The 27,029-nt window shown below is 29.8% G+C and overlaps 1 protein-coding gene across 1 annotated transcript in view; it reads left to right on the forward strand.

Annotated features, from left to right (window-relative positions):
• The first annotated feature begins 6,969 nt into the window (after window positions 1-6,969).
• Window positions 6,970-27,029, forward strand: part of fus (epithelial splicing regulatory protein fusilli) — a 186,111-nt gene continuing 166,051 nt past the window's right edge. Inside the window, exon 1 of the mRNA XM_035362036.2 lies at window positions 6,970-7,307. Within this exon, the coding sequence (XP_035217927.1) occupies window positions 7,185-7,307 (123 nt within the window). The 5' untranslated portion in view covers window positions 6,970-7,184. The remainder of the gene's footprint in view (window positions 7,308-27,029) is intronic.

A 27,029-nucleotide genomic window follows, 5' to 3' on the forward strand; every position in this document is an offset into this window, starting at 1 on the left:
AATACATCTTTTATGTCAAAATAGTCGAATAGTCAATACATCTTTTCAATGGTCAGTACGATGTTAAAGACATCTTTTTTTTTTTTTTTTTTTTTTTTAATCAGTCTACATTTTTCTATGAGACGTAATAAGAACCTCATGAGAAATTATGCGATATTTCCCGTTTCGATGCCGGCGAATAGCTCACATTCTTGAAATTGCCTTTCCAAGCAAATTTTTCTGTCTTCTGTAATACCTAATCACACTAACTGTGACATAGTGGCTTTAATGTTAATTATGCCGGTATAGTTTAATATCTGCAATTAAATTTCTGGTATAAACACTGAGTAACTTTACATTCCATTATTCCAAATAAGTTTTAAACTACGTTGATTCAACTGAAACTGACATTTTCACAAAAGTTACACTAGCGTTGAGCACCTTAGTTCAAAATCATCTTAAGTTTTCGGCATAAAAATAGAGACGCGATTCCACTGTAGTGTATTATTAGTACTGCGTTATAAGTGTACCATGCTGTATTATCAGTGTACATAATATTCTAATGGCTAGATATGGGCTTCAAAGAGACAATGAAAGTAACCTTTAAAAAAACAGCTGCATTGAGCTTTTGGAAGAAGAAGTATGCTCTCCAATAGAATTGGAATGGTTCTTACACTTGCGTTTTTATGAAAACGTGCTCACAAATAATTTTTTGGCAAAATATTTCAGTATACTTCGCTATCGCAGACGAGAACGAAAATACATGGTAACTTCACGGCCAACTGTGCTCATGGCTTTCCTAAAAGTAACGGTCAATCCAGATGTTGCAGCCAACCGTTGTAAAGTGTTCAAGACGTGTAACACTTCCTGCGTGTGGGAGGAATCATATTGTCCTCATCATTTTCTTCTGATGACATTTCTTGCAGGCATTCGAAAATTCCTCAGAACTAACACCAGGGTCTCGTATTGTAAATCCAGAGTCTCGTCTCAAAGTCTTTTAGAATATTACATTCGTCAGGTGAGGTAGTAACGTTGTCATCATCTAACCTGTCAACATGATTAGCGCCTTTATGTCACCAGGCTGTGCTAAAACGGTTCTGTATGTGTAGTGAGGTTACGGATTTCTATTACGCGGAGATAGCTTTTATTGCATCAAGCACACTCCAAAATGGCGTTTTTTTTCTCCTTTTCAGCAGTGTGAATTGAAACTATTCAATAGTGCAATAAAAAAAGATCTTATCATAAGAGCAATAATTCCTTGATTCGAAAGCTTAAGTTGTTCCAAAAAAGTGATCCCCTACATTGGTTAAGTTCAAATCATACATGTCCTGCACACTTGTCCAATGTCGTAAGAACATGTCTATTCCGAGCCACCATTCGACTATTAAAACGAAGAATTCACTTGCAAAATGATGAGCTGCCGATCCAAGTTTCCGTATAGTGAGAGTAGATGCAAGGTAAAATACTGTTTGCGTTCTTAAAACAAACCTGGTTTCTCGGACTTCTCAATCAAAGAGCGGTGTTTATCAATGCCACCTGCAGTACATGCAGTCTGACAACAACGTTTAATTGTTGTAAGGACAACAATTAAATATTGTTTACTGCATGCTTTAGCATGGCATTTATCCTCTTTTCTTCCGAAGATAGAACTTGGATTGCAAAAAAGTCCAATTTCGTCCATAATATAGACATCATCCGAAGCATAATTTTCTCACATGTATTCAAATTCATGCAACCAGTTGTTTGCTCCTTCTTCATCAATTTTATCTGCTTCACCAAGAATCACTATTGATAAAAATTGAGTGGTTTTTTTTTTTTTTTTTTTTTTTTTTTTTTTGAATCGATACAGCTAAACAGCGAAACAACTGAAGTCTTGAATGCCTAAATGTTTTGCAATCGTGTTTGCTTTTTTCGACATCTTTGTACTTAGCACGGCGAAGTCGCTTAGATTTGTTCCTGGTATCCGATGCAGCAGCATTTAAGAATTTTTTCACGATCTATAAGTATTGTGAATAAAGTAGAATTGGCAATTCCATACTTTTCGGCAGCTGTACTTTTCTTCAGTAAAATACAGTCTACTTCTAAAATTTTTAGTTTTGTTTGCACATCTATACCTGTCTGTTTCCATTTGGCTATGACTCACTTGATTACTGCCTGCAACTTAACTTTAGTTGTGGCGTTCTGCAAGATGATCGAAGAGCACCGTTAGGACTTTCGGAGAATAAAAACATCTTGGAGCGCACTGAAAATTCATAACTAACTAAACTATAGCCCAGTAAATCTATATTTTTTAATTTAAAGTTATTCCAAAAAACTTTAAATTAAAACTTAAAAATTTTAAATTAAAAAATAATTTAAATGCAAAAAATTTAATTTAAATTTAATTAAAAGCTTTTTTATTTTGTTGTACGGTTTTAGTGTATTATGTTTCGTGTAAAATATACGTTTATGCATTTTAATTGCATAGATTAATTGATTAAAGTCATAACCCACAAAGGCTATCTGTCTTTTTCTTCTTCTTGTTCTACTTTTTTTAGCTCAAAGGGTGTTAGTTCAGAAGGGCTGTTATGAATGCCGTTTCGGCATTTTGCTTCTAATCACTATAAACGGCGTATCACTTTTCAAATTGTTGTTACCAAATATTACCGCCCTGTATTATATTTAAAGAAATTAAATAATAAAAAATCTGCATAAATGTATGTATGTTTCTCGCATTGTGATATAACAAGGTTACCTAGAGCCATCCAATTCTGAATAACGTACGTTTCCCCTCGAATATGAGCATCTGGAAGCCCAAGTTTGGAATTTGGAATCTGTTTTATGATCTATTTCATATTTTGTAAAACTTTAACGAATTTTTGATTAAGAAACTCAATGATTTCAAAGCAAGCAATGGCAACACTGTACGGGGGGTAGAAATATCTCCAGCGCACGAGATTGTGTATCGGAAAATCTAATGATATGCTCTTTTTAAATTATTTTGTGATATTGCTGTTGAACTGCATTTTATGGTTTAAGGGCGAAAAACATAATGTTGTTAAAGGTAACACACAAAACGTTCAAAAAAAAAGGGGGGTGCCGTTTGGGCGTAATATAAAATCTTTCAGATTTTTTTATTATTATTTTTATTTATTTATTTATTTATTTTTAAGAAACTGGGTAAAAAGAATCGTAAGGGTTCTTAAAATATTTTTCTAACCTCTATGTATTAAAAAATATCATGGAATGATTTGCGCTGCTCGTGAAAGTAGAGGCCTGGAACAAGAGGCCCTGCCTGCCTCTGCTTAAATTAAGCCCCACATACTCTAACAAATCTAGGGGAAATACGCGAGTCAATGTGGTATAATAAACAGCAGTAGCAAAAGATATTATTTAAAATAAAATTCAGACAAATTGAAGATCATATTTAACATTGAATGGCAACATGTTTGTGTTTTGCTAAGTTGCATAAATGAAAGATCATATGGAGGATCGTATGGATAACCTTAAGGAACAGCAACTCTTCTGAATTTTGCCAAGCTGTATGGCTGATAAATAAAAATTCTTACAAAAGACTACACCTGTCACGCGATGTTGAAAAAAAAGGGGGGAACAAGGAATGAAATTAAAACACATTTCTACATGAAACATGCAGGGATCCCAAGAAAATGGATTTCGTGAAAGAAATCCAGTTCTGGCAGATATGTTAATAGCAAAACACAATATATATATGACCCCTCCGTAGTTCAGAAAAGTTCTGAAACTTCTACCGGCAACTGGTGTTCCCTCCTCCTCCTTTCCCTTTCTCGCATCCAAAGAAAAAGAAAAAAAAAAAGAAAAAGCGAGTGAACGATCGAGACAGCCAGGTGAGGAAGAATGAAAAGCAAGATGGAACGAAGGAGAGGGGTTGGAAGAGGGAGGGGGCAAAATTTCTACCTACCTGTGCTCGCACTGCTCTCCGCGCAAGTGCCACGTTTGATTCTAAAAAGTTTCTCTCCTCCAATGAGGACGCAGCACTACAACTCTAGTTTTCCACTCTTCAGAAGGGGAATTTTTTATCCTCAGCTAGGGATTTTTTGTTCAGACGTATTTCCCCTTTAGCTTTTTTATTTCTTCGAATGAGCTGCATAAATTATTGTCATGAAGCAAAACCCGAGGAAAGTAGATTTGGTTCTAACGGTGTTACAATTAAATACTAATTTAACGATAACTGAGAGGCCGCATTGCGATATTTTACAAATCGTAAACTTTGCAAATTGTAGGTATTTATAAAATATATAAATCAATTTAAGTATTGCTGAAATGATTTCATTTCCAAAGGAATACACAGATCTTAATAGAATCTATTAATTGTATTAAATGTATTATCTGCAATCTCATAATTATGCGTCTATTAATACTGGCAACCATAACTAAGTTCTAAGCGGTGGTTTGAAGTCTGTGTTGTTCTAACGTTTACGTATGAACCTGTTCTTGAACCTACCTGATAAAAACTAGGTGTAAAGGAATAAAAATTACTCGGGGACAAAAATTAAATTATTCTGCGAACAATTACACACAAATTATATATGGGAATAAATACTTCAAATTATATTGGAATAAATATTACAAAAGTCACTTTACTTTATGCGGAGATAAAAAGCAACCAAATTTCGATACATAAATAGGCAACTAAATGTCGTTAAAATGAAACAATTTATTTTTGATTTCATTTATTATTATCATTTTAATTTCATTTATTTAACATTATTTTCTTTCCTTGTTTTATTTTAAACTTTTATTTTGTCAAACCTTAAATATATTTTCTACTTTGACTTCTTCTAAAATAAAAATTATTAAATACTTAACTTACTCCGAATTCTACTAAAATAAATATTAGCAAAAACTTTTGCTAAAATAACAATTTAGTGTTTACTTAAAATGACCCCCGAAAAAATTAATTATTCAGTTATCTGCTATAAAATTACTTAACAATTTAAGCTTTAATACGTTTTGAATTTTGCTGTTATGTACAGTTGCATTATAACATTAATTAGAAAATATAAATTGGTTTCATAATAGTATTGATAATAAAATATGACATTCTGTCCAGTTAATATCAACAAGAAAGCAAAAACTGAATATGAATTGCGTTTCTCTTTACTTTATAAAACATTTTCAGTATTTGATTTGGTAATGATCTGTTATAGTTTTTGCAGAAAGGGAAGGGAGCATTAATTTAATTTGATTTTTTTTTAATTTATTGCAATTTAATTTAATGCACTCAGGTCTGTTTTTATTGTTTAATTTCTTTTCTGCTTTTTTTTGTTTCCTCTAGAACTTCAAAATGGAGGTTCCAGCTTTTCAAATTTACTAACATTATTTATTCATTCCCCCCCCTCCGATTTGGTTTACATTACATTTCTATGAAGTTAAAATATTCCTTGCCATTGTTAAAACGCAGGAACTTGATACTGTTTGGGGACAGTTTAATACTAGTTGCCCTTCTTAGGGAATACATTTTAAATTTTATAACTTCTTAAAGTTGGATAATATTTTGAAGAAGTTTTTTAAACTATGTATTTGTTTTATTTTGAGGTAATATGCAAAGTGGAAAAAGAAACGAAAAATCACATTTAACGGTTCATCTTTAGATTTTTATGAAAATATGGTGCTCAAAACCACATGCAGTCACGCACTTGTTCATAACAGATATTACATCACAAGATATATCACAAGTTCATAACAGATATTACATCCATTAACATCACAAGGACTGTGGTCCTATTTCCCAACTGATGGCAGTTTCTTCTTTCATCCACAGTGCGTGATGATTTTTTGAATTTAATGATACATAATACAAATTATTTTAGGTGTTTTATGATGAATATCGTTGTTTTCGATTGAATCGCTTCATAAAATTATACTAAATGAGTTATTTTTTTTTTATATATATATACCTTTTTTATATATACCTTGCAATATTATTAAGCCGCATTTAACAACTCATCTCCTTTCGTTCAGGAATCACACACTCAACGCAACTTAAATCCCAGGATTTCTGAATTCTTCAGAATTTTATTCAGAAAACACATTTTAATTAATTGTAATAGCTCAATTAATTGTTAATATTTAATTATACTACGCGTATGCGTTTGTGTTTCTATGAGTCCATTGTAAAAATGTTTAACTGGAAAAGAAAGACAAAGGAGAATATTCAAGGTGCAAAGAACATGATATTTAATAAATAAAGGTAACACACAAAATGTTAAAAAAAACGCCCCTCAGGACGTAAATTAAAATCTGAAACTTTTCAGATTTTTTTTTTTTTTTTAAATATTGTTTTCAGTTTTGAGAATTCAAAGCACAAATTATAAAATCTAACTCCTTTTCAAAGCCAAACTAGCAAGATGCATCTAATCATTGAATTATAAATGAAAATTTCAAAATTTTATTGAGTAGGTATTTAAGGTTAAGGTTTATGTATTTAAGGTTTAAATTCAAAGTGAGATTTTTAAAAAAAGTGTCGCTTCAATCTTATTCTATCAAAAATGAATCAAGTGCAAAGAAAATATGAGTTTTGTCCAAGTTGCATTAAATCGAAATCGTATAAAAGAAATACATGTGAAAAAAAAAAAAAAAAAAAAAAAAAAAATACATGCATTTAGTTCATGAAATATCCAAAAAAAAAAAAAAAAAAAACTTTCGAATTACCATTTTTTTCATATAAGTTACGAGTAAATAAAAACAGTGCATAAAAACTGAACAGTATCGACTCTAACGTGAAAAGAATAGACATTCAAAAAACCATTTCGTAAGAATTCGAGAGTTCTAAACCCTGCAGATATTGCTACCGTCGAGGAAAAAAGTGCTTCAACAACATGAATACACGCAACAGGTTTCTACGGTACTCGTACAAAAATAAAAAGAAACGCTACAGGTAGATAGTCGCCAAAAATACCGCTAGGGAACTTTTCCTTTCGGAATAGGGAAAAAACACCCAACTTACCTGGCGGGCAGTCGCTGAATCAAACATCGAGCATCCACAGTGTTCAGGTTGCGGTATAGGTTGTTTGGTGTCTGTGTGTTTGGTTGTTGGTTCGGTCCGCATATACGTGTATTTATTTATTTTCCTATCCCCCTTTCTTTGACACTGTGGCGGTACCCGGGTAAACGCCGGGGTGACGGATGCGCATTTTTTCGTAGTTGTTTACATAATTATTAATTTAACTGATTTCGGTTTGGTGATGGCAAGGTATCTGGTGGGGGTTTATACGGTGACAGCAGGGCAACACGAAGATTCCCTTGGCAGCGATGAGCAAGAGATTGTCCTGTTTTCATGGGTGGTGGTGGACCTCACTAACACAAAGGTAAGGAACACTATACTATTTAAGCTTATGTTATTTCTCTGCTGGTTGCACTCTTTTGCTACCCAACCGTCCAACCACAATGCTCTTAACATACGAAAAATCCTCTGTTAGTGCAGATATACTTACGAAAAATACTGTGATTGGTTCCTTAACTTTGCATCGGTGGTGTTAATAAAAACACGAAAAAAAAAATCTAAAAACCAAAACGCCAAACGATAAAAAAAAGAACGGTAAAAACTAAAAACGAGGCTTAGCAATAAATAAATCACGATTTAGATTTGCCATTTCTCGAGTGATTTATATAAAAAACTAAAAAACGTTGAAATACATAAATAACAGCAGAACTGCGCTGAGTAATCAAACATTAACTTTTTTATTCCAGCGCAGCGAAAACATGAATAATTATTTGATCGTAAGCATATCAAATGCGCACATAATACATCAAAAATGTAAAAATAGTCGGTCAGCGATCAGATGAGCATACCAGACTTTTAAGTTATGAATGAATTCATTTATTATTGTTAAGAAAAAAAAAAAAAAAGAACATTAACTACTATAGCGTAATAAGAATTATAACCGCTTTTTGAAAACATTCCTAACGTCGCATTGATTCAAAGCAGTTTCCATCTAATAACAAGCATAAACCAAATTAATATTATACCTGTTTTTTTTTTTTTTTTTTTTTTTTTTTTTTTTTTTTTTTGATTATTCTTCAGTATTTCTGTAATATTACCTACAAAGTAATGTAAAATTTTCTAATATTACCTACAAAGTAATGTAAAATTTTCTAATATTACGTAAAATGTTGCAAAAATACAACGTTTAAAGATCACTTTTGTGACTTTTATTCTAAAGTGAAAGAGAGAGTTAAAAAAGAAAAATCAAAATATTTTTCATGTCTGTTTTTCTTTTTAACATTCTAAATTTGCTTCTTTGTAAGTGTTACTATCCTGCACTTGCTTTACATGTTAATCTTAACCCCTGTGGTGTTCTCAGTGAGCAATTATTTAAATCGTAAAGCCTTCGAAAATGCATATAACATTAGTTCTCATGGAATATAAACACAGAAGAGTGAATTCTCTTTAAAATGTGGTAAGTGATTTCTAATTTTTAAATAGATCAAAAATTATGAAATGTTTTGATCGCACCAATGTTAACTGTTTACTGAAAAAAACAAAAAAAAAAAAAAAAGGTTTTCCCTTCCACACACACACCCTTTAAAAAATTACCTCTTGAAATGATGGCAGTAAAAAAGAAAAATGTGTTTACTTCGTTAGGATATATACTCAAATGCCTATATTATTTTAGATGCGAAAGCTGCCTTTACTAAAATGCTGTTAGTAAATTTTTCTCAGTATCAAGCAGCCAGATTTACTTGGTTTTATTATGCATATAATCCTTAAAAATTATACAAAAATGCGAAAAGGGTAATCTGGCAAACATGATTCTTTGGATTTTAGTGTAAAATAGTTTTGTGTTATATTTCTATTTTTTACGGTCTAAGCGTGATTTCAAGTAATTTTTTAACGAATTTTGAAAGATACTGATAACTTCTTATTATTTTAATCTATACTTTTTTTTCGATAGTTTTCTGTAATTTCTTTAGGATCTAGAAATATTCCTGATGTTTGATTATTTTCCGCAAAAATAATGTGATTGGCAATCACAAACTTTCTAGAAGCTTCAATAGTAATGAAATGTGTGAGTAAAGAATCTGAACAAGTAGCAGAAAAGAGCTTGAAAATATTATGCAGCGTTTCAAAATAACATTTTAATCATTAATTTATAAATTTCTCTTTAATTTGCGCATAGTAAATACGAAAAATCTGCTATGCGTTGCAGAATTATTGGCAGTAATAGTTACCAAACAGTCATTTAGAAACAGAGAAGTTGTTAGTGCTTTCCTTATATTTAGAAGTCTGCCTTAACACATTTTTCCAAAGAGGAAATAAACATGGCGTAAGCCATTCGTATTAACTGTGCAAGCGTTCTAACATAATTCAATTTTATTCATTTATTTACTTAGAAAAAGAGGATTTTGCACCAAAAAAAAGATTTATCTTATATAAAGTCAGCAAGATCTATCTGTCAGAAACACAGGGACACACTTTGAAAAGACTGTCTAGACGTAAATACGCAGTTACGCAATGATAATCGAATGTCACTGCTGTATGTACTAAATTTTACGCAATGTTGTCAAAGAAAATGTTACAAATATCTGTTAAAATAACTAATACGGAGGAGTATTTTATACATACATAGGACGAATAAAAAGAAAAATAAAAAGTGCAGAATTAAAACATTCAATCGCACGATTAAAGTTAAAAAAATATCGGAATTTCTCGGAAAAGAAAAATACAAAAATAAAAATATGCAAGTTTTCAGAAAATTTTACTCCTCTGCGAAAATGTGGTACAGGATATTGTTATGATTTATAGCAACAGATTAGTTTTACAGTTAATCTACTTAGGAATCCAATAGTTTTTAATGTTACAAAACTAGATTGCTCTTGATACATGAAGAAGGTTCACACGAGGGTTCCAAAAATAGCATTATTACTTCTTATTATTGTTTACTTCCTAGTTAAATCTTTGCTGTTAAATAAAATTAAAACTCATATCGGTGGGGAGGGATATTTTTTCCTTCGAAAATTTCGGCGTTTTTTCTGCATTTCTTTTTTTGAAAGTGAATTGGTCTACAGAGGAAAATATCAAAAAATTGAAAAGTGCATTACTTTATGAACAAAATTAAAAACTATGTATATAAATAAAGAATTTCAAACAATGTATTATTATAAAATATCATCAAAGACATTTTATTTTATTTTTGATGTAGACAATAATATGCAGAATAATTATTATTAAAAACTTTTGTGATCGATATACAAGTTGGTCCAAAATTATTGATCCCATTTCACATTTGAATTGCGTGCCACAAATAGACCTCATGTGAAAGTTATTTAATGTTTAAAATTTTATTGTGTAAAACTGTTTTAAATTGTCAATCCAAGAAAACAAGAAACAGGTACGCATCTCATTTTGTTCTTCCCCCCCCCCAAACATGAAATGTGTTCAGCAATTTTGTACCACCCTTTATTACATAACTGGGGTTCTCAACCAGGGTGGAATTTGCCCTCCCCCTCCCGGGAGAGAATGTAATAGCTTCAGGGGGCATGAAGTGAGACTTTTATTTAGCTGTCAAGCATTTAGTTTATGAATATAAAAAGCTAGTTTTATTCAAGTTTTGGTATTTATTAACGTTCCCTGTACATTTTGTTGTTGAATTTATAAAACACGTTAAAAAAGTAATCTAAATCTAAATAAATGTGAATACGTATTTTTCGAATTTTGGAAAGGAGGGTGATATCTTCAAGCAATAGTGAAAAGGGTGCATAGGGCAAAATAGGGTGTGGACCATTTCATAGTGTTCATTACATGAATGATATAATGTAATGCTTGTAAAATATAGGAAAAAAGTATAAATAATATGTTTGAGATGACTCTTTTTATTACTGTAGTGTGTATTGATACATTCAGTATATGCTTAATATAAGTGCATACATTTTGTATACACACATTGCGTACATACACATCATGTATTATATAATATTATTACACAATAATATATATTTACACCTTCAATGATGTATAACTTTAAAACTCATGCTCAAAAAATGTTTTAAAATCTTCACTTCTTTTTTATAGCCATTTATTATACTAACTGAATTAACTTGAGAAGAATTATTAATTTTTTGTGCGAAATTAAAATATTTTCTGAAATTTAATGATTTATATGATACTGAATATGATGCATGTAGTATAGTTATTGCAATTGAAATGAGAGTGTAGTTTACTTAAATTTATCTTATCTAAATGATAATATTCTCTATGTAAAGTTATCATATCCAAATAATGAAAATGTAATCTATATAAATTTAGCACATACTGAATGCGGATGTAATTCCTTGTAAGTTTATTGTGATTGCTGATAATGACGATGTAGAAAATATTATCTCGAATAGTTTATGTAACAGTAAATTAATAAACAAAAATTTTGCTAAAAAAATATTTTCCCCTAAAAGTAGTAAAGGCTCCCCAAAATTTTTTTATTAAGTATTAGATTGTTATAAATTGTGTTTATTATTAGCAAAGCTCTTATTTTGCAATCATTTTCTAGCTATTAGTCTCAGATGACTTGGAAATCTGTTGTAAAAGTTTAACGATATTAATTAAATTGTCGAAAATGTTCATAAAAGTGATCTTAATAATGTTTCTTTTCTTTTCTTTTTTAACTGTTCTTCAGCTTTGTCGATTATTGAACTGATTGCGGGCAGGCCCAATTAATCGACTTGGTGGGATTACCGATCTCCATATTAAAATAAATAAGTAAAATAAAACAAAATAAATCTGAAAGGTTTCACCAAGGGTTTGTTAACGCTCTCACTGAGCTCGCAGTCTACCAGGCTGCTCTTGTACTCACTCCTGCTAAACTTTATTTATTTATTTATTTGTCTTTTTAATTTTATTATTAAAAATCGTTTTCTTCGAACTTATGCCATATACAGTTCAACAACAAAATCACAGAATTTTTAAAAGCTGCATAGCAGCTATGTTTAGAATTCCCGATTACTGTATTAAGCGTTGGCATACATTTTTCTATTTGTTTTTACTCTTTTCTCAGTTCATTATATCAATATTCAGTTTTCTTAATAAGATGGCTAAAAAAAAAACAATTTTTGGCATTCCAATTGTTAACTTTTTATATGTTAATATTATTTATTAAATATCATATTATTCGCATTTACGCCACATAAAATTCAATTAAACACCAAAATATATGAAAACAACATATCTTTAGAATTTCAGATACACGATCAAGGTTATAAATTTAGAATTTCCGAATTTGTTTATCTCTTGTTCATTTTTCTTTCCATTATGCTAAAATCTCTGCTGTAAATTATAGGATGGAGAAGCAAAAAAAAGTCATCCTAAGGATAACAACAGTAATAAGTATAGATATACTGTCATCCCCGCATACTTATGGATTAGACTTCATTACTTTACAAAAGCCTTCTGTCATGATTAGCCAAGCTCGCGTGTTGTGGTGCAGGAAGAAATTCCATTTGATTGCGAATTTTAGCCTTTCACTGAGGATTCCCATTGTGATTGGCTAAACTTCTACCCCTGAAGTTACAAAGCACTGGAAAGAAAATATTTGATTTTTTTTTTTTTTTTTTTTTTTTTTTTTTGTTTGGCTGTGACATTCATAGTGTATTTCAAACTGTTTGATCAAAATTTCGTTTGATAGCATTCAGATTTTGACTGAAGATTAAAAAAAAAAAAAAAAAAAAAAAAAAAGCTGATTTTTGCTTACTAAAAGTCCTTGGATTGTTTAATGCGTACAACTTTAAAAAAGTTCATATATAAGAGAAATAATTGCTTTAGAAAATATGAGCACAAACTAATAAACACTGAGATGTCTTACATTATATTATTTCAATGAACTAGAAAAAGATAGCGCAGAAAGTTTAAGGTAGGTTGAATATGCAAGGGCTATCTGCGTAAGGATCGAGATGCATTCATGGAGAACCTGCAAACTGAAAGTGCCTCGCATTTACATACGCGCGTGTATAAGCACATTTCCTCCCAGGTCAAATTATCAATGTTCAACTGTCTTACATACTCAATTCATTTTATAGAAAAATTATACTGCCCTAAAGCCCCTTTGTTTATTTTTGTGTTTTATTCTAAACCACTTGCCTTCTCCTTATGCATTAAAATAAAATTCACCATTGCCCATGAACATAGAAACTCCACTAAAACGGAGCGATGAGACCCAATTTTAGTCGCTTTATATATTAACACTTAAATACTAGGAAAAAGTATATCTGTTCTGCAGAAATTCCTGACCTCCGTAACTAGTAAAAAATAATTATTATTTGCATTTACTAAAGTTACGCTGATTACATTTTTCATTGATGATAAATCTTTATTTAGCTGTAATCAACACGAGGAAAAAAAATCCGTATAACTCATGGGTATTGAAAGAGCCTTAAAAGCAACTATTTGGAAAAATAAGCTTTGTACAATCTTCATTTTCCTATCAAGGTTATAAATTGAGTTTAAGTTTAATTTTGAAACAATAATTCAAATTACTGGCATCAAACTGATTTAAAGAACTCCAAAATTATGGTTGCTACTTTGAATTAACTTATGTGCTAATAAATGAGAATTTTTTTAAGCTGATTTACTTTAGAAAAAAGATGAGAAGTGGGTTATCACAACTTTCTTGACCATATGTGACTAAAAATAAAAGCGTGGGGAGCTCATAAAAGCATTGTATTCTGATATTAAAAGAATTTTAAGGAACAATGGAAGAGATATCTTAGATATAACTCTTATGAAAAGGATAGCATTCAGTTCATTTAAATTCTCTTTGACTATTTTGGTTTCAAAGTGCAATGCAACTTAATTTTTTTTAAATTGTGTAACTCAAAATGTTTTATAAATTAAATTCGTTAATACCAAAATAAAATTAAATACATAAACATAAATAAAAACAAAAATAGAACATTTAGAACATTCTTGAGACTTATTTATATTTCAAATTTTATCAGAAAATAGAGCAGTTTAAAAGAAAAATGTGTTTATTATTAAGCTTGAAATAAAATATTTTTATCTTCCACTCGTCAGTGCGTTGTTATTCTGCAAGCATAAGATATTTAATTTTTCTTTAAAAATTAATCTCCCCTGTTACCGATTAACAAACTGAGAGATTTTAAAAAAATAAATGCAGTTCTTCATATCTGTTGTTTTTATTTATTAGCTGGGACCCTGAAATTATGATAGCTGAACTCATAAAAATCATTACATATATTTTTACTTTTTTATAATAATTATTTTAAGCGGCTATCTGCTTAAGAGGCTAGTTAGTTAAATTTTGATCTTAACTGGAATGCTCAAAGAAACAATCTGGTAATAGTTAAAATTTAAGCTTTTTTTAACCTAAATTTCTAAATTTATAAATAATATAAATTATTTATTTATATTATTTATAATAATTTATAATATTTTAAACCTAATTTTCTAAATGATTACAGAAAATTCTCTTGCAGCTAAAACCATTTATACATGTGTATTCTCAGAAGCCTAGTAATTATTGTCATTGACGAAGAAAGAATTGTAGTTAATTATAACTATTGATCATAATTATAACTATTTGGCTCAGTTTTAAACATTCATACTGAAAAACAGTAATAATATTTTTGTTCTAAAGTTAGTTGTTTCTGCAAGGACGAATTTAAAGCAATAAAAAACCCGCCTCTCCTCTAATTGGGTTATGAGCTATGATTCTCCATTTTTCTAATGGCAGTGAAATGAGACATTTCCCGATGTAGATGTTGCAGTCTTTTGATGAATGCCAAGAGGGTAGACTATCAAATATATGCATCTTTCATAAAAACGAATGACGTTAAGTCAAGAGGGCAGAACACCATATAATTTATTTCATAAAGATGGATGATGTATGATTTGTTTTTATTCTTATATTTTATATTTTTGTTATTTAAGATTCGACTTATACCTTTAACATAAATTCTTCTAACTTCTAAAAGCAGTTTTAAATGTTTTCTGATGATTTATCATCTCTCATAGTTATATCATTCTAATTTGAAAATTTAACTTTTTAAAGTTAGAATTTTTTCTTCTGTGCCATTTTACAGAAATAAAATTAAATAACTGATTTTTTTAAAATTTCTGTTAATTTTTTATAGAATGAAGAAATTTAAATTATATTATTGCTGTCTTTCAGATAAGTAAAAAACTTCAATAACAGTAATTTATTAACTTGGATACGTAGAAAGTAGATGAAAAGTTGATTGAAAATTTTGAGAGAAAAAAGATTTCGTTAGGAATTATTTTATTTGACTAAATTAAGTTGAAATTGCGTTGAACATTGATTTAAATTAATGGCAATATAATACAGGCTAGATTTTAAGTCTAATGACTTACTTCAAGAATAAAAATCCCTTTAAAAAGATAAGGGCAGCTTGGAGTCCTAAAAATCGCTTACAGGATTCAGATCAATGTAAGAACACATTTTCTTTGAATTCTTCCTATCTAGATGCACATGTTCATAATTTAGAAAAACAAACTTAAAGAAAGTGGAATGCAAATTTAAAGGAGAAATGAAGAGGAAAGTGAAATAAAGCTTGAGCAGCCAATGAAATTATTTAAACTTCGTAACTGAAGCTATATTAAGTTATTAATTTTTTAACATTATTACTTCGTATTATTTTATGAACAGGCTTCCGAAGAGAATGCATTTCGTTGCTCTTTAAAAAAACTCATTGCTTGTCACAAAGTTCCATTACAGTCTGGCAGTTGGTAGCAAATAAAAATATCACAGTTCTTAACACCGCACCTCATTCACAAGATTTGACAATTACAGATTATCTCTTTCAAACTGAATTGTTAGATAGTTGAACAGTAAAAATGAAATTAATTTTCGAAGAAAGATTCTTCTTAATAACTTACAAAAATGCTAATAATCTAAAATGAAAGTTAATATATTAAGAGATAAGAAAAACATATTAAAATGCTTATGTATTTTGCAGCATTTTCTGTTAGAATAAAGTAAAGATTTTTAAAAGATAAATGTTCTGAAAGAAACAAGAAATTACGCTTTCTCTGAACCAAATAAAAGATAAAAGGAATTTTTTAATAATAAAATAATCAGTTTAAATACAACTTCTGTGATTTATAAGTGCTCACGAACTTTTTTTTAGTCAAATGTCAAGAGTGACGATTTACAAAAAATTATCCGCTAACTGAAATACAATGAAAAAACTTCTGATCTTTTCCCAACATCTTGATCAGTTCAACAATCTATTTAGCTCATCGTTAATTCCTTCGTTATTCATTTAATACTTAATAATGTAACTTTTAATTAAAAACGTATGTACATATATTTTACTTTTTTTCTTGAATTTATTCAAGCTAAGTTGATATTTTATATTTGACGAGAATCCTATCAAGAATTTTTCCACCTCTTGAGAAACATTTTTATGCATTTTGGAAGTGAATCTAATTAGCTTTATTTTTTCAGAAATTGATAATACACTATTTTATAACTTTTAAGATTTTGAAACGATTTCTAAGAGGTATAGAGTGAATTTAAAAAAATTACCTGAAAACCGAAAGAGTTGTACAAAACAATTTTAAAAGGACCTTGATGTTTTTTATTTTACTCAGACTGACAGTAAACTTACGAACTAACTAAACAGTTTGAAAACTTAATTATTATTATTTAGTATCGTAAAAGTTTCAATAAATCTGAAATGAAGCCACATACTTTTATCTAATGAACACATATCTCTCTAATATTAGGATAATTAATTAATATTAAGAATAATATTAACCATTCCGTTCTTCGAGGGCAAGTGGGAAAAATAAATGTATTTGCAAACTTTAACGTTAAATTTCAAACAGATTATGCAAATTTTCGAGAAAATGAAATATAAAATCAATTTTTTGCATCTAACGATTTAAGACATTGCGCATAGTATTGAAATAAGATATAAAAGTTCATGAGTAAACTAAAATCATCTTCGGAATTCAGATGTTAAAAAAGGTCTGTTCGTCTAATATTAAATGTAACATTTTAATGAGCTTTGAAGAAGATTAAGCACTTCTGCATAATAAAATAAATTTATTTTATGTAGATACAAATGTTTTCATTATTTATAAAATTTCATAAATTATTTTCAAAATTATTCAGCATTTCGTAGTCGTACTTTTAAACATATGTAAAGTAATTTTACTTATCACAAAATATTAACCAAAAAAAAAAAAAATAGTGCGAAAACTTCTTACATTTTCCTTTTATTTTTTCCCTTTATCATTATAAACTTGTTTTCAGTATTAAAACGCCTTTAGCGCCTGAGTAATTAATAATTCATTCTTTTAAGAAGAAACAAATTTTCCTGAAACCTGTAATTCAAGAACACAAAACGAATGCGATTAACTATTGTAACTAAAAGAAGAAAAAGTGTCTTAACAAGTTCATTTGCATAAAATAATTTATTTTATTTTATTATTAACTTTTTTAACAAAAATTTTTTAAACACCTTAAAAAAAATCTTTTCGAAGAATTTATTATCTTCATTTCGCGATTTTCGTAGGTGTAAAACTGAAAGTATTGCTTCTTGAAGGAAATATTTGCTGCCGATTTCGTGCGCAAACAGTGCATAATGCTCGTGCACAAATACGTCATAGCTACGACTTGAAGAATTTTTCTTATTAAATGAGTGTCTACGTCTCTGCATAGCTTTAATTTAGGATGAAATAATATTATTGTGTGCGTACTGGTTCGTATTGGATTGAATGAACCGATGATAGCTTGATAAAATTTGTTTCCCCAAACGAAACACAATTCTACAATTTTCCACAAAAGCACTCCTGCAGCTTTTTTCAGTATCACAGAGCAAAAACAGTAGTTACACTTCAAACAACTAAGACAGTAGTGAAACAGATAGTCAGACAGTCAAACAACTAATACAACGCAATGTAAAGCGCATCTAAAAGGCTATGCTCTTACAGATATATCAATACTTCGAAGTCCGCTCTGAACTAACAACTAAGAGCCGATTCTTCCTCCGGTTTTATAGAGTTTCCCACCTGGAGTCCGAGAAATCTCTAGAATTCTCCATTTCTCAAAATTACTGGAAGGTATATACGGTTAAAGTTACATATAAGGGTTGGATACAGTTACAGTTAGATATAGGGTTCAATTGCAGTTCTTCAGTTACAATACCAATCACAGTTATACAAGTACCGGACAAAAATGTCTCCAATTTTGGCGAATTTCGTCGATTTCTCGCCAACTTTGGCAATAAAAATTAGTTTTTAAAACCGTCGCCAGCTTGGCGATATTTCACCAATTTAGCGAGGCAGCCATTTACTTACATGTTAAATAGATTTGCCCCTCTGATCTTATTTTTTCCGTACAGCTTCGACTTTTCAGACTTTTATATTACACTATACAAATGATACTAGAATTTTAAACATAACTTCACAAAAACGCCGCTAGTGTTGAATGCAATATTTTATATCCTGTAACTTAAATTTCTCAAGGCTAATTATTAAACTAGGAGATCTATCGTAATTGCTTAGCTTAATTGAATAAATTCATTGTTTCAAACGTTAAACTGAAATCTGCAAACCAAGATCAGATAGTAATTTCTTTTTAACCTCAGAATTTAATATTTTTTAATTTTTAAACTTGTTCAAACTTTAATAATAAACTCTTCGAGATGTTAGGTTATAAAATTAAATTTTCAATTTCTGTGTGTTTTTTTTTTTTTTTTAAAGCCTTGCTAGTTAAACATATAAAATCGCTTCTGAAATTCATATCTTTTCATGAGAGTCTAGAACAAAAAGCAATAATAGAGCAAATATGCACAGAAAACTGCGGGCAAAAACTTTATCTTATTTGAAGATTAAGAAAAAGAACTACTTTTTTTTTTTTGACAGTACGACTTGATATTTAAATATAAGAGAGACAGTAGAAATCTGAGAAAGCATGTTAATGATCTTATTATGTAGGATATATGCTAAACAAAGTGATATGAAACGGGAAAACCTTAGTACCGAACCACGATAAAAAAATCGTCTCTAGAGGATAGTTAAACGTACGGTTATTCATAACCTGAAATTTTTAAAACAGAATTTTCTACTATGACTCAAAACAAAGGGCCAATGGGCATTCTTTTCTTTAACGAGTGTAGCGGTATTTGTGGTTATCTTCACTAGACTATCAGAAAGATAGCTAGTTATTAGATTAAAAACTGGAGAAGGGCATCTCATGTCTGTAAGACATTGATAAACTTCTGGCTACCAGTGCGTCTCAAATGCTCTCTGTATGTCCAGAGAAATTGTTATCGAATGCAAATCGATTGTTATCGAAATTTCTTCGATTCTGTTCCAAAATTTGTAGTTCAAGAAAAACATATTCAGTATATTTATTTTTGCAAAAGCTAAGCTGAGATATATTTAGAATATCATTTTGTTTAGTGTGATGGTTTAAACAAAGTAGAACCATACGTTTAAGGAGCTTGCTAAGTCGTTACCAGGCAAAAGGGCCTATAAAAAAGTAATATAAAAACGAAAAATATTTGCCTAGAAAAGGATCTTAATCATTGTAAATGAATACCTCTTTTAACACTTTTTTTCTTTTAGAATTAATATGTTATACATTCTGTGTAAACGAATTGAGGAGAAGTGTTACAGTCTGTAAAAACGAAAGCTTTTTGATGGAAATAATCTGCTTTACTTGCCTGGATTATTTTCATTGTAATTTCTAAGGATTTCGCCCATTTCTTATATTTTTGGCATTTTATTTTCATTTGCTTATTTTTTTTCCGAGAATTGCACGCATATTATTTACTATTTTTTGTGAGAGTGTTACTAACCATAGTTTTATGTCACATTATTCTTATTCACCGTCGCATTTCTAAGAGAATAACAATTGCTTTTTATGCTGGTTAAGTATAGTTGTAAATGGAATGTAAACCTTTTATGAACGATTTTAGAAAGAAGGTTTAAGGATATGATACCCCCCCCCAAAAAAAAATCGTTCTTTCAAAATAATGCCATTTTATATTGAAACCGAAAGAAGCTTCAATCCGATATTGAAATTACAACAAAAGCAACATTATTATTTATCTGTTTTTGATAAATTTCTTAACGGGATCTAGTCCTTACTTGCGGGGATATCACAGAAATACCAAAGTATTTTGTCTCTCTGTAAATACACACATCTATAAACATTTTAAACACACTTGATTTTGTTTTACATCTGAGAGATAGTATATATCAGCGAATATTTAATACCGATAATGCACTTTCATGATATAAGTAGATTATAGAGTTCGCACTGAAATAACAATTGAAAAATATTACTACCCGTAAATAATAAGCTTTAAAATGTAAACTGAAGAGCCATTTTAAAATCTCAAAGATGCCTTCTTTGAAAATAAGGTGGTACTATGTGTGGCAAATTAAAGACAATTTCTGTTGGACTGGTTCAGAATTAAATACCTAGTTCATAACTTAAAGAGTAAGTAACTTGAGGGAGGCGAGAAATATGAGCTGATAATTTTATTGAAATTATACCTTATTTTGTTACTAAAGTAATACTGCTATCGATTATTGCAGCTGCGATTTTCATGACTCATTTGTAGCATACTTCTTTGGTGCCCAGTTGCTTACGTCATGTAAAAAATTTCTATCAGTTACTGATGATTTTTGAATTGTAAGAACAATTATGAAAGAAATGGGCTGATAAATTTCTTCATTTCTTCATACTTAGAGAAAAGAAATGTCAAAATCAAAACAAGAAATGGCTAATGTTCCAAACAGTAAAGATGAGTAATATTCATGACTCAGGTCGTAGTAGTTTTTCTGCTATGAATTATTCTAAATTTTTTTCCGATTATAAAACCCTTTTTTTGAAAGCTTAAGCACAGTAAAAGATATACTTACATTGTTTTGAGTTTTAGCAACATATTAAAAAAAAGTTCTCTTACATTATGTTTTTGAAAAAAATTACAGTATTATTTTTTAGCAAAAAACACATAGCTACGGGAAGTAAACTTAGAGCGAAAAATTTCACTATCAAATGAAGAATTTTAGAGAAGCCCATTGTGAAATTAAAGTTAAAAAAAAGCGAGTCTGTAGGAGCAGAAAGAATGGTAAATTTTTGAGTAAACAAAGAATAATGAAAGAAGTTTTCTGAAAAATCTATGAGGAAGTATATTTCTTTTTCTGAAAATCACTTTCGCTGTGAAAACATTTTCGCTGAAGCAACACATTTGTTTTCTCTTTGCTGACATTTCATCTACTCTCGATTGCGAGTTGCTAATTCCTTTAAATGCTTGATGTTTTTTTATATTTTTTAACTTTTCATCATTGTTTCATTACCTGTATAGTTTTATCGATAGATATAGAAGTTAACTGCTGTTTAAAACCAAAATATCAAAATTTTAGATATCGGAAAATGTTAAAGGAGCATTATTTACGCTTTGTGGAGAATTTTTCTTTCTGAAATCAAGGGAAAAGAAAAACCAAGTAGTATATTTTTCAGCCGAGATGAAGCACCACTCCAGTTTGTTACGATCATAAATAATATATTAAACGTTAGTTTTCAAAGACAACACACTGAGCGAAATGGATTCATTCTTTATTACCGATAATTTCTTGATCATACGTTTCTACATTTCTTCTTCAATAGCCTTTTGAAAATATTGATTTATAATGAAACAGTTTAGACGTGTATCAATCTGGGGAAAAGAATCACTGCATGAACTGCAAGCATTAACTCCGGGCGTTCTTGATCAAATACGGGCGAAAGTTAATAAATTTTTCGACATGTTCCATACTGCACATGAAGAAACCACAGAAATATAGTAACACTTTTCAGACATCTCTAACCATTAATTAAAAAAAAATTAATTGCATTCATATTGCATAAGTTTAAAATTAGCTACTGTCAAGCCTATTTAAGTACAACCATTAAACAAATTACAATAGTATTATTAGCATTTATAGCATTACTATTAAACGAATAGTACACGTACAGTGAGTGTAATCTTAAAAGTATACTAACTCCAGACACAACAGACTGCTGTTATAATGTGAGGGGATAACAGGTATTTTAATCATTTTTGGAAAATATTAATGCCTAGCTTTTTAGATTAGGTATACTAGGTTGGACAACCTTTTACCCGATGCGCAAATACCATATACTGAACAGTTTTTGTGCATAAACCACTCAATAATCAGTCATTAGTAAATACGCTGATGATTTCTTGCAACTAAAAGCAGTCGCCTTTCACATCAAGAAATGGTGCATGTACCATCATATATCCCATTTTAGTTCGAGGTTTTACTATGTTTCCCACTATTTTATTAGATACGAGCGACAGTTTGACAATGGAATACCAGAAGGTTGCAGTTGCAGAAGTCTAGAATATCTGACTTTCGTTGTACACTTCGCACAAAACAAAACAAAACAAAAAAAAAAAAAAAAAAAGGGGGAAACAGTTCTATGTCTCGTGCTCTACGAGGGCGACTGACGAAATTTAATTTGAGTTTTTTTTGTCCCCCCCCCCCCATGTTTCGAACGAGCGACTTAAAATGCTAGATTTGTATATAGCATTGTTCTGACTTTTGGTATTTTGACAAAGAATCGGAATTTTACAGAAATTTCGTATTGAATTCTTTCCATATTTCGATTCTACGGCTCAAAATATGCCTAAATATTAAATCTGAAAAAAATTTGGTGAAAAATTTATCGAGACATTTAAAAATTTGTCTCGGGGCGCTTTTTTTCATTCGCCGAGAATAATTAATTCACTTCGCGAAATTCGTAATTTATGGTAACCTATTTTCCTTTCCCTTTCGTTCTGCACGATCGGAAAAAAAGGTGCATCGTTTATTCGTTCAAATAATTTTAACAAAATGTATTAACCACATTTGGCGTTATTATCGCTTATAAAAAAAATATGCGAAATTTCAAAACCAACCAATATATAAATTCACTTATATCTTTGGAAATTTTGAATAAAAAACTCTATTTTTTTTAGATATGCCTAAAAATACATCTGCATTAAGGTGATCTAAATTCTAAAGGTCATAATTAAAATATTTTTTCGAAATATTTATAAAAATTACTAGAAAGTACAAATTTTAAAAATAAATCAGAAAATATATGCGGATTTTATTTGGATTGAACTTAAATTCCGAACAGTGAAAGAAGGTAGATAATAAGTTTAATAAAAAAAAGAGATATATTATTGAATATATACCAAATTCAATTAACACAGAGGAGCTAAAATTTTGCGATCTAATTTTTAAAAAAATACCAGTCCGATTTTTTCAAAACTTGCCCCTTTGACATGATTTGAGTAGTAGAAGCTAGATATGGAAAAAATCGGTATGTCATTTCAGAAAAAGTGCGATTTCGGCTCAAAATATCTATGTCAGAACATTGCTATATATAAATCTAATATATCCTAAGTCTCGCTTTCGAAACACGAAAAACGCAAGTTAAATTTCGTCAGTAGAATGAGAGATATACAACTGTCTTTTTTTTCCGTCCAGAATGTACCTTCGATATAAAAGTAATCAAACTCACTAACGTTTTTCGTCTTTGAATTCCTTTGCAGTTGTTTTCCAATGCATAGAGTTCCGTCTCATTTGCTACTAGTGTCAGCTACTGCCTTCCGCATATGACAAGGCGTCTTTATAATTTATTCTTTAATGTTACAAGAAATCTACTAATCTAATCATATTTGAGACTACATTGTGCATTTATCTGTTATGCAGATATATTCATTTACATCTAACTCTACTTTTATACTTCTTTTTTACCTTTAAAAGTATATGAAATATTCTTTCCAAGCTAGAGACCCGTTTTTCTGTAAAGTAATGCAAATAAATGAATTGGTGACAAAAGCTTTATTTTTAACTGCTCTGTTTAAATATCCAAATGATAAATACATATATATAGAGAGAGAGAAAAAAAAATGAGTAATCTGGATGTATTCAACGTACAGATAAACAATGTTAAATTCAGAACATTTGTTCTTCAGAAATAAAAGAAAGAGAGAATGTTTGTAATGTAACGCTTTCTTATTTCTGAGTAGCTTCAAGAATTCTTTTCAGAAGATACTATTATCGCTCTCATATTATTGGCAATTAAACATGTAATCAATGTATGAAATAGTATAAAAAAATTCAGGATCCGTGTGGAACTTTTCCGTGTGTTATATATTTTGTTCATATTATAACTCATAATGCACAAAATTTACATCATTTAAAGAATAGAATTATCTAATCGTTGCCACATGTTCTATTCAAATACTATAATAAAGCTAGAATGATGTATAAAAGAAATTAAGCAAACAAAACAAAAAATAAACAGTTTTTCACAGACGATTGAGTATTTCTCATTTAATTAATTCAGTTCTCACTTCGCGAGAAGGCAAAAATATATAAAAACTCAAAATATCTATATTAAAAATTACGAAGTAAATCTGAAACACTTACTTCCTCGAAAAAATTCCAGAAAGAATTAAGCATGATTTAATTGGCAATAATAAATTAATGTTGTTGCGAAGCTAAGTTTCTCTAGACTGGGAACAAATCCACTAGTCTCCTGTTTCAAATGTAAACATCAATGGCCGCCATAAAAAAAGGCTTAGCGGCACTTAAACAACTTTAAATTGTTGATAATTTTAAAAATATTGCATACAGATTTACTAAAGGCATAAAAACCTTAACCGGAAGATAAAAACAACATAATACAATCATTTTTAAAGCAAAAAATGTACAATTTACAAACATATAAGAGTAAAGAAACTGAGATCATTGAGCCGGGTAACAGAGTGGATATATATATAAATATATTTATGTACGTTTGGTGCGGCCGATTGCAACCAAAATACGAGGTGCACATCTACATGTTATAGCAGTCCTAGATACAAAATTTCAACGTTCTGAGGCTACTCGTTTTTGAGTTATGCGAGATACGTACGTAACTCAAAAACGAGTAGCCTCAGAACGTTGAAATTTTATATGGTTTATATGTACTTAGGTACGTACATACGTTCGTACAGACGCCACGAAAAATTCTCTTCAGAATTAATTTTAAAGCAGTTTTATAATTTTTTTGAAGGAAAAGAGTATTTTATTCTGTCCTTACGTACAGATATCACACAAAAACATCGTTAAATTGCATTTGATAGAGGTCAAAATGCATATTTTCGTTGAAATATGCTGCCTGAAACTTTTCGCGATTACAATACTTCCTTTTTACTTCGTACAAGGAAGTAAAAATTAATGTATGGAATATTTAGTTATTTAAGACTAATAGATTGTATTATAATCTATTTAAAATTTAATAATAGATTAATCATATTTAAAGTTTAATAATCATATTAAATTTTAAATATGATTTTTTCTTCTATATGCTTGGTTTCTGTACTGAAAGAAAATGCCACTTAGAATATTGTATTCCCAGAACTTCCAGCTCTTTTTAATTAATTTCTATGAAATATTCTTGAATATATTGCAAATTATTGTTTAGGATGTTATCTCATCCTTGAGTGTAGCTCCCGAATCAGTTTACAGATTCTCAAATTAGAGCAACAGGTGCGATGTTGCCTTTCCCTTATTTCGAGCCTGGTATCAGACCCTTCAGCCGTTTTCATATTTACTTTTTGGTTTTTAATAACGTTCTTCTTTTTATCTCTGTGGAGGAGAGAGACAGCTGCTTCGTTTCGGTTAGATTTATCTGCCGCGCACTCTCGTGCTTTGGCTCTTCCGCGCTTCTAGCTCTCACGATTTGGGAGAATCCCGAACTTCTGTTTCTTTCGGTCGCCATCTTGGTCGTGACGTCATTTACACCTGCGCGTGCCGGCTCTGAAGTTGGAGTGCCGTGCGGGTAACACGCAGAGGGAGCGTACGCAAAGTATGAATTATAATACTTCAAATTTCTTAGAATTTTTTATGCTAATAATTTAATCACATTATTTCGAAACTCTATTCAGAAGTGTGGCAACTTAATACATGAAAAATACCTCTATTCTAATCCTTATCACTGACGTTACACTATGAATGACACTCTCTGAATACTATGAATGATAATACTAAATGAATAACTATGATACTTCGTTACACTAGGAATGATACTTAACCCTCCATGTGGTTACGTAAACTGCCATTTTTGAAAATTAATTCCATTTGGTGGCACAAAATTTGGCACTAGAAATGCCTATAGTCGAGTCTTTGTATTTTTCGCTTACATTCATGATATTATATATCAGCTATCACAATATTAGTCACATACACGGCTTAACATATTCCAGATTCTCACACTTATTGACAATCTTGGGTTTAGAAAATCTTAAATTAATCCTTCCTGGCAAATCACCTGTTCTAAGAGTTTTGACAGTCTTTGGTGTTTACGATTTTAATTTATCTATAAAATTATAAATATACATTGCATGTAATGTGATAAACTGAACGATTTAAAAATAATATGGGCATAATTCTTAATAATTTTACCTGCGTTTCATTATTTATTAATATATTAATTTAATTAAATTTATAATTATTTTTGTAAGAATTTACGCAATGAATATAATTTTTAAAAAGAGTTTCTAACGCTATTTAGAACTGTTTAGAAGCTTAGCTACAAGGGAATTATTTGTTTATCTAGATAGTTCATCAAAGTAATTAATATATACATAGTTATATATTTTTCTTTCGCAAATTAGTTATTTAACCGGTTTTTTAACATGGAGAACTATTTAAAAAAATGTTTGTTTCTTTCCTAGATACATGAAATGAAAGCACAAGAGCTGGCATTCAATTTTAAACCTCAGTTCCTGATGTGACTCGAAATAAAAAAAAGAAAAATTATGACACTGTAAAATAAAAATAAAATTAACCTAGTTTTCGAGGTTCATATTTCTTAGCTTAATATTTTGCAGCAGCTCTGTTACTCATAGAAAAGATTTTGTAATTATCTTCGGCCTTACAACTTGACTTAATCTTTACTAAATATAAATATGAAGATCTGCATTGATGTTAATTACTATAAATAGTATTCTAAATTATTTATTTCTGTACACTAAAGTTCTTTTTTGGTATCATATTT

The sequence above is a fragment of the Stegodyphus dumicola genome, chromosome 6 (genome assembly GCF_044657685.1).
Source record: "Stegodyphus dumicola isolate Sdum_Otavi_A_Nest chromosome 6, ASM4465768v1".
NCBI classification, from domain to species: domain Eukaryota; kingdom Metazoa; phylum Arthropoda; class Arachnida; order Araneae; family Eresidae; genus Stegodyphus; species Stegodyphus dumicola.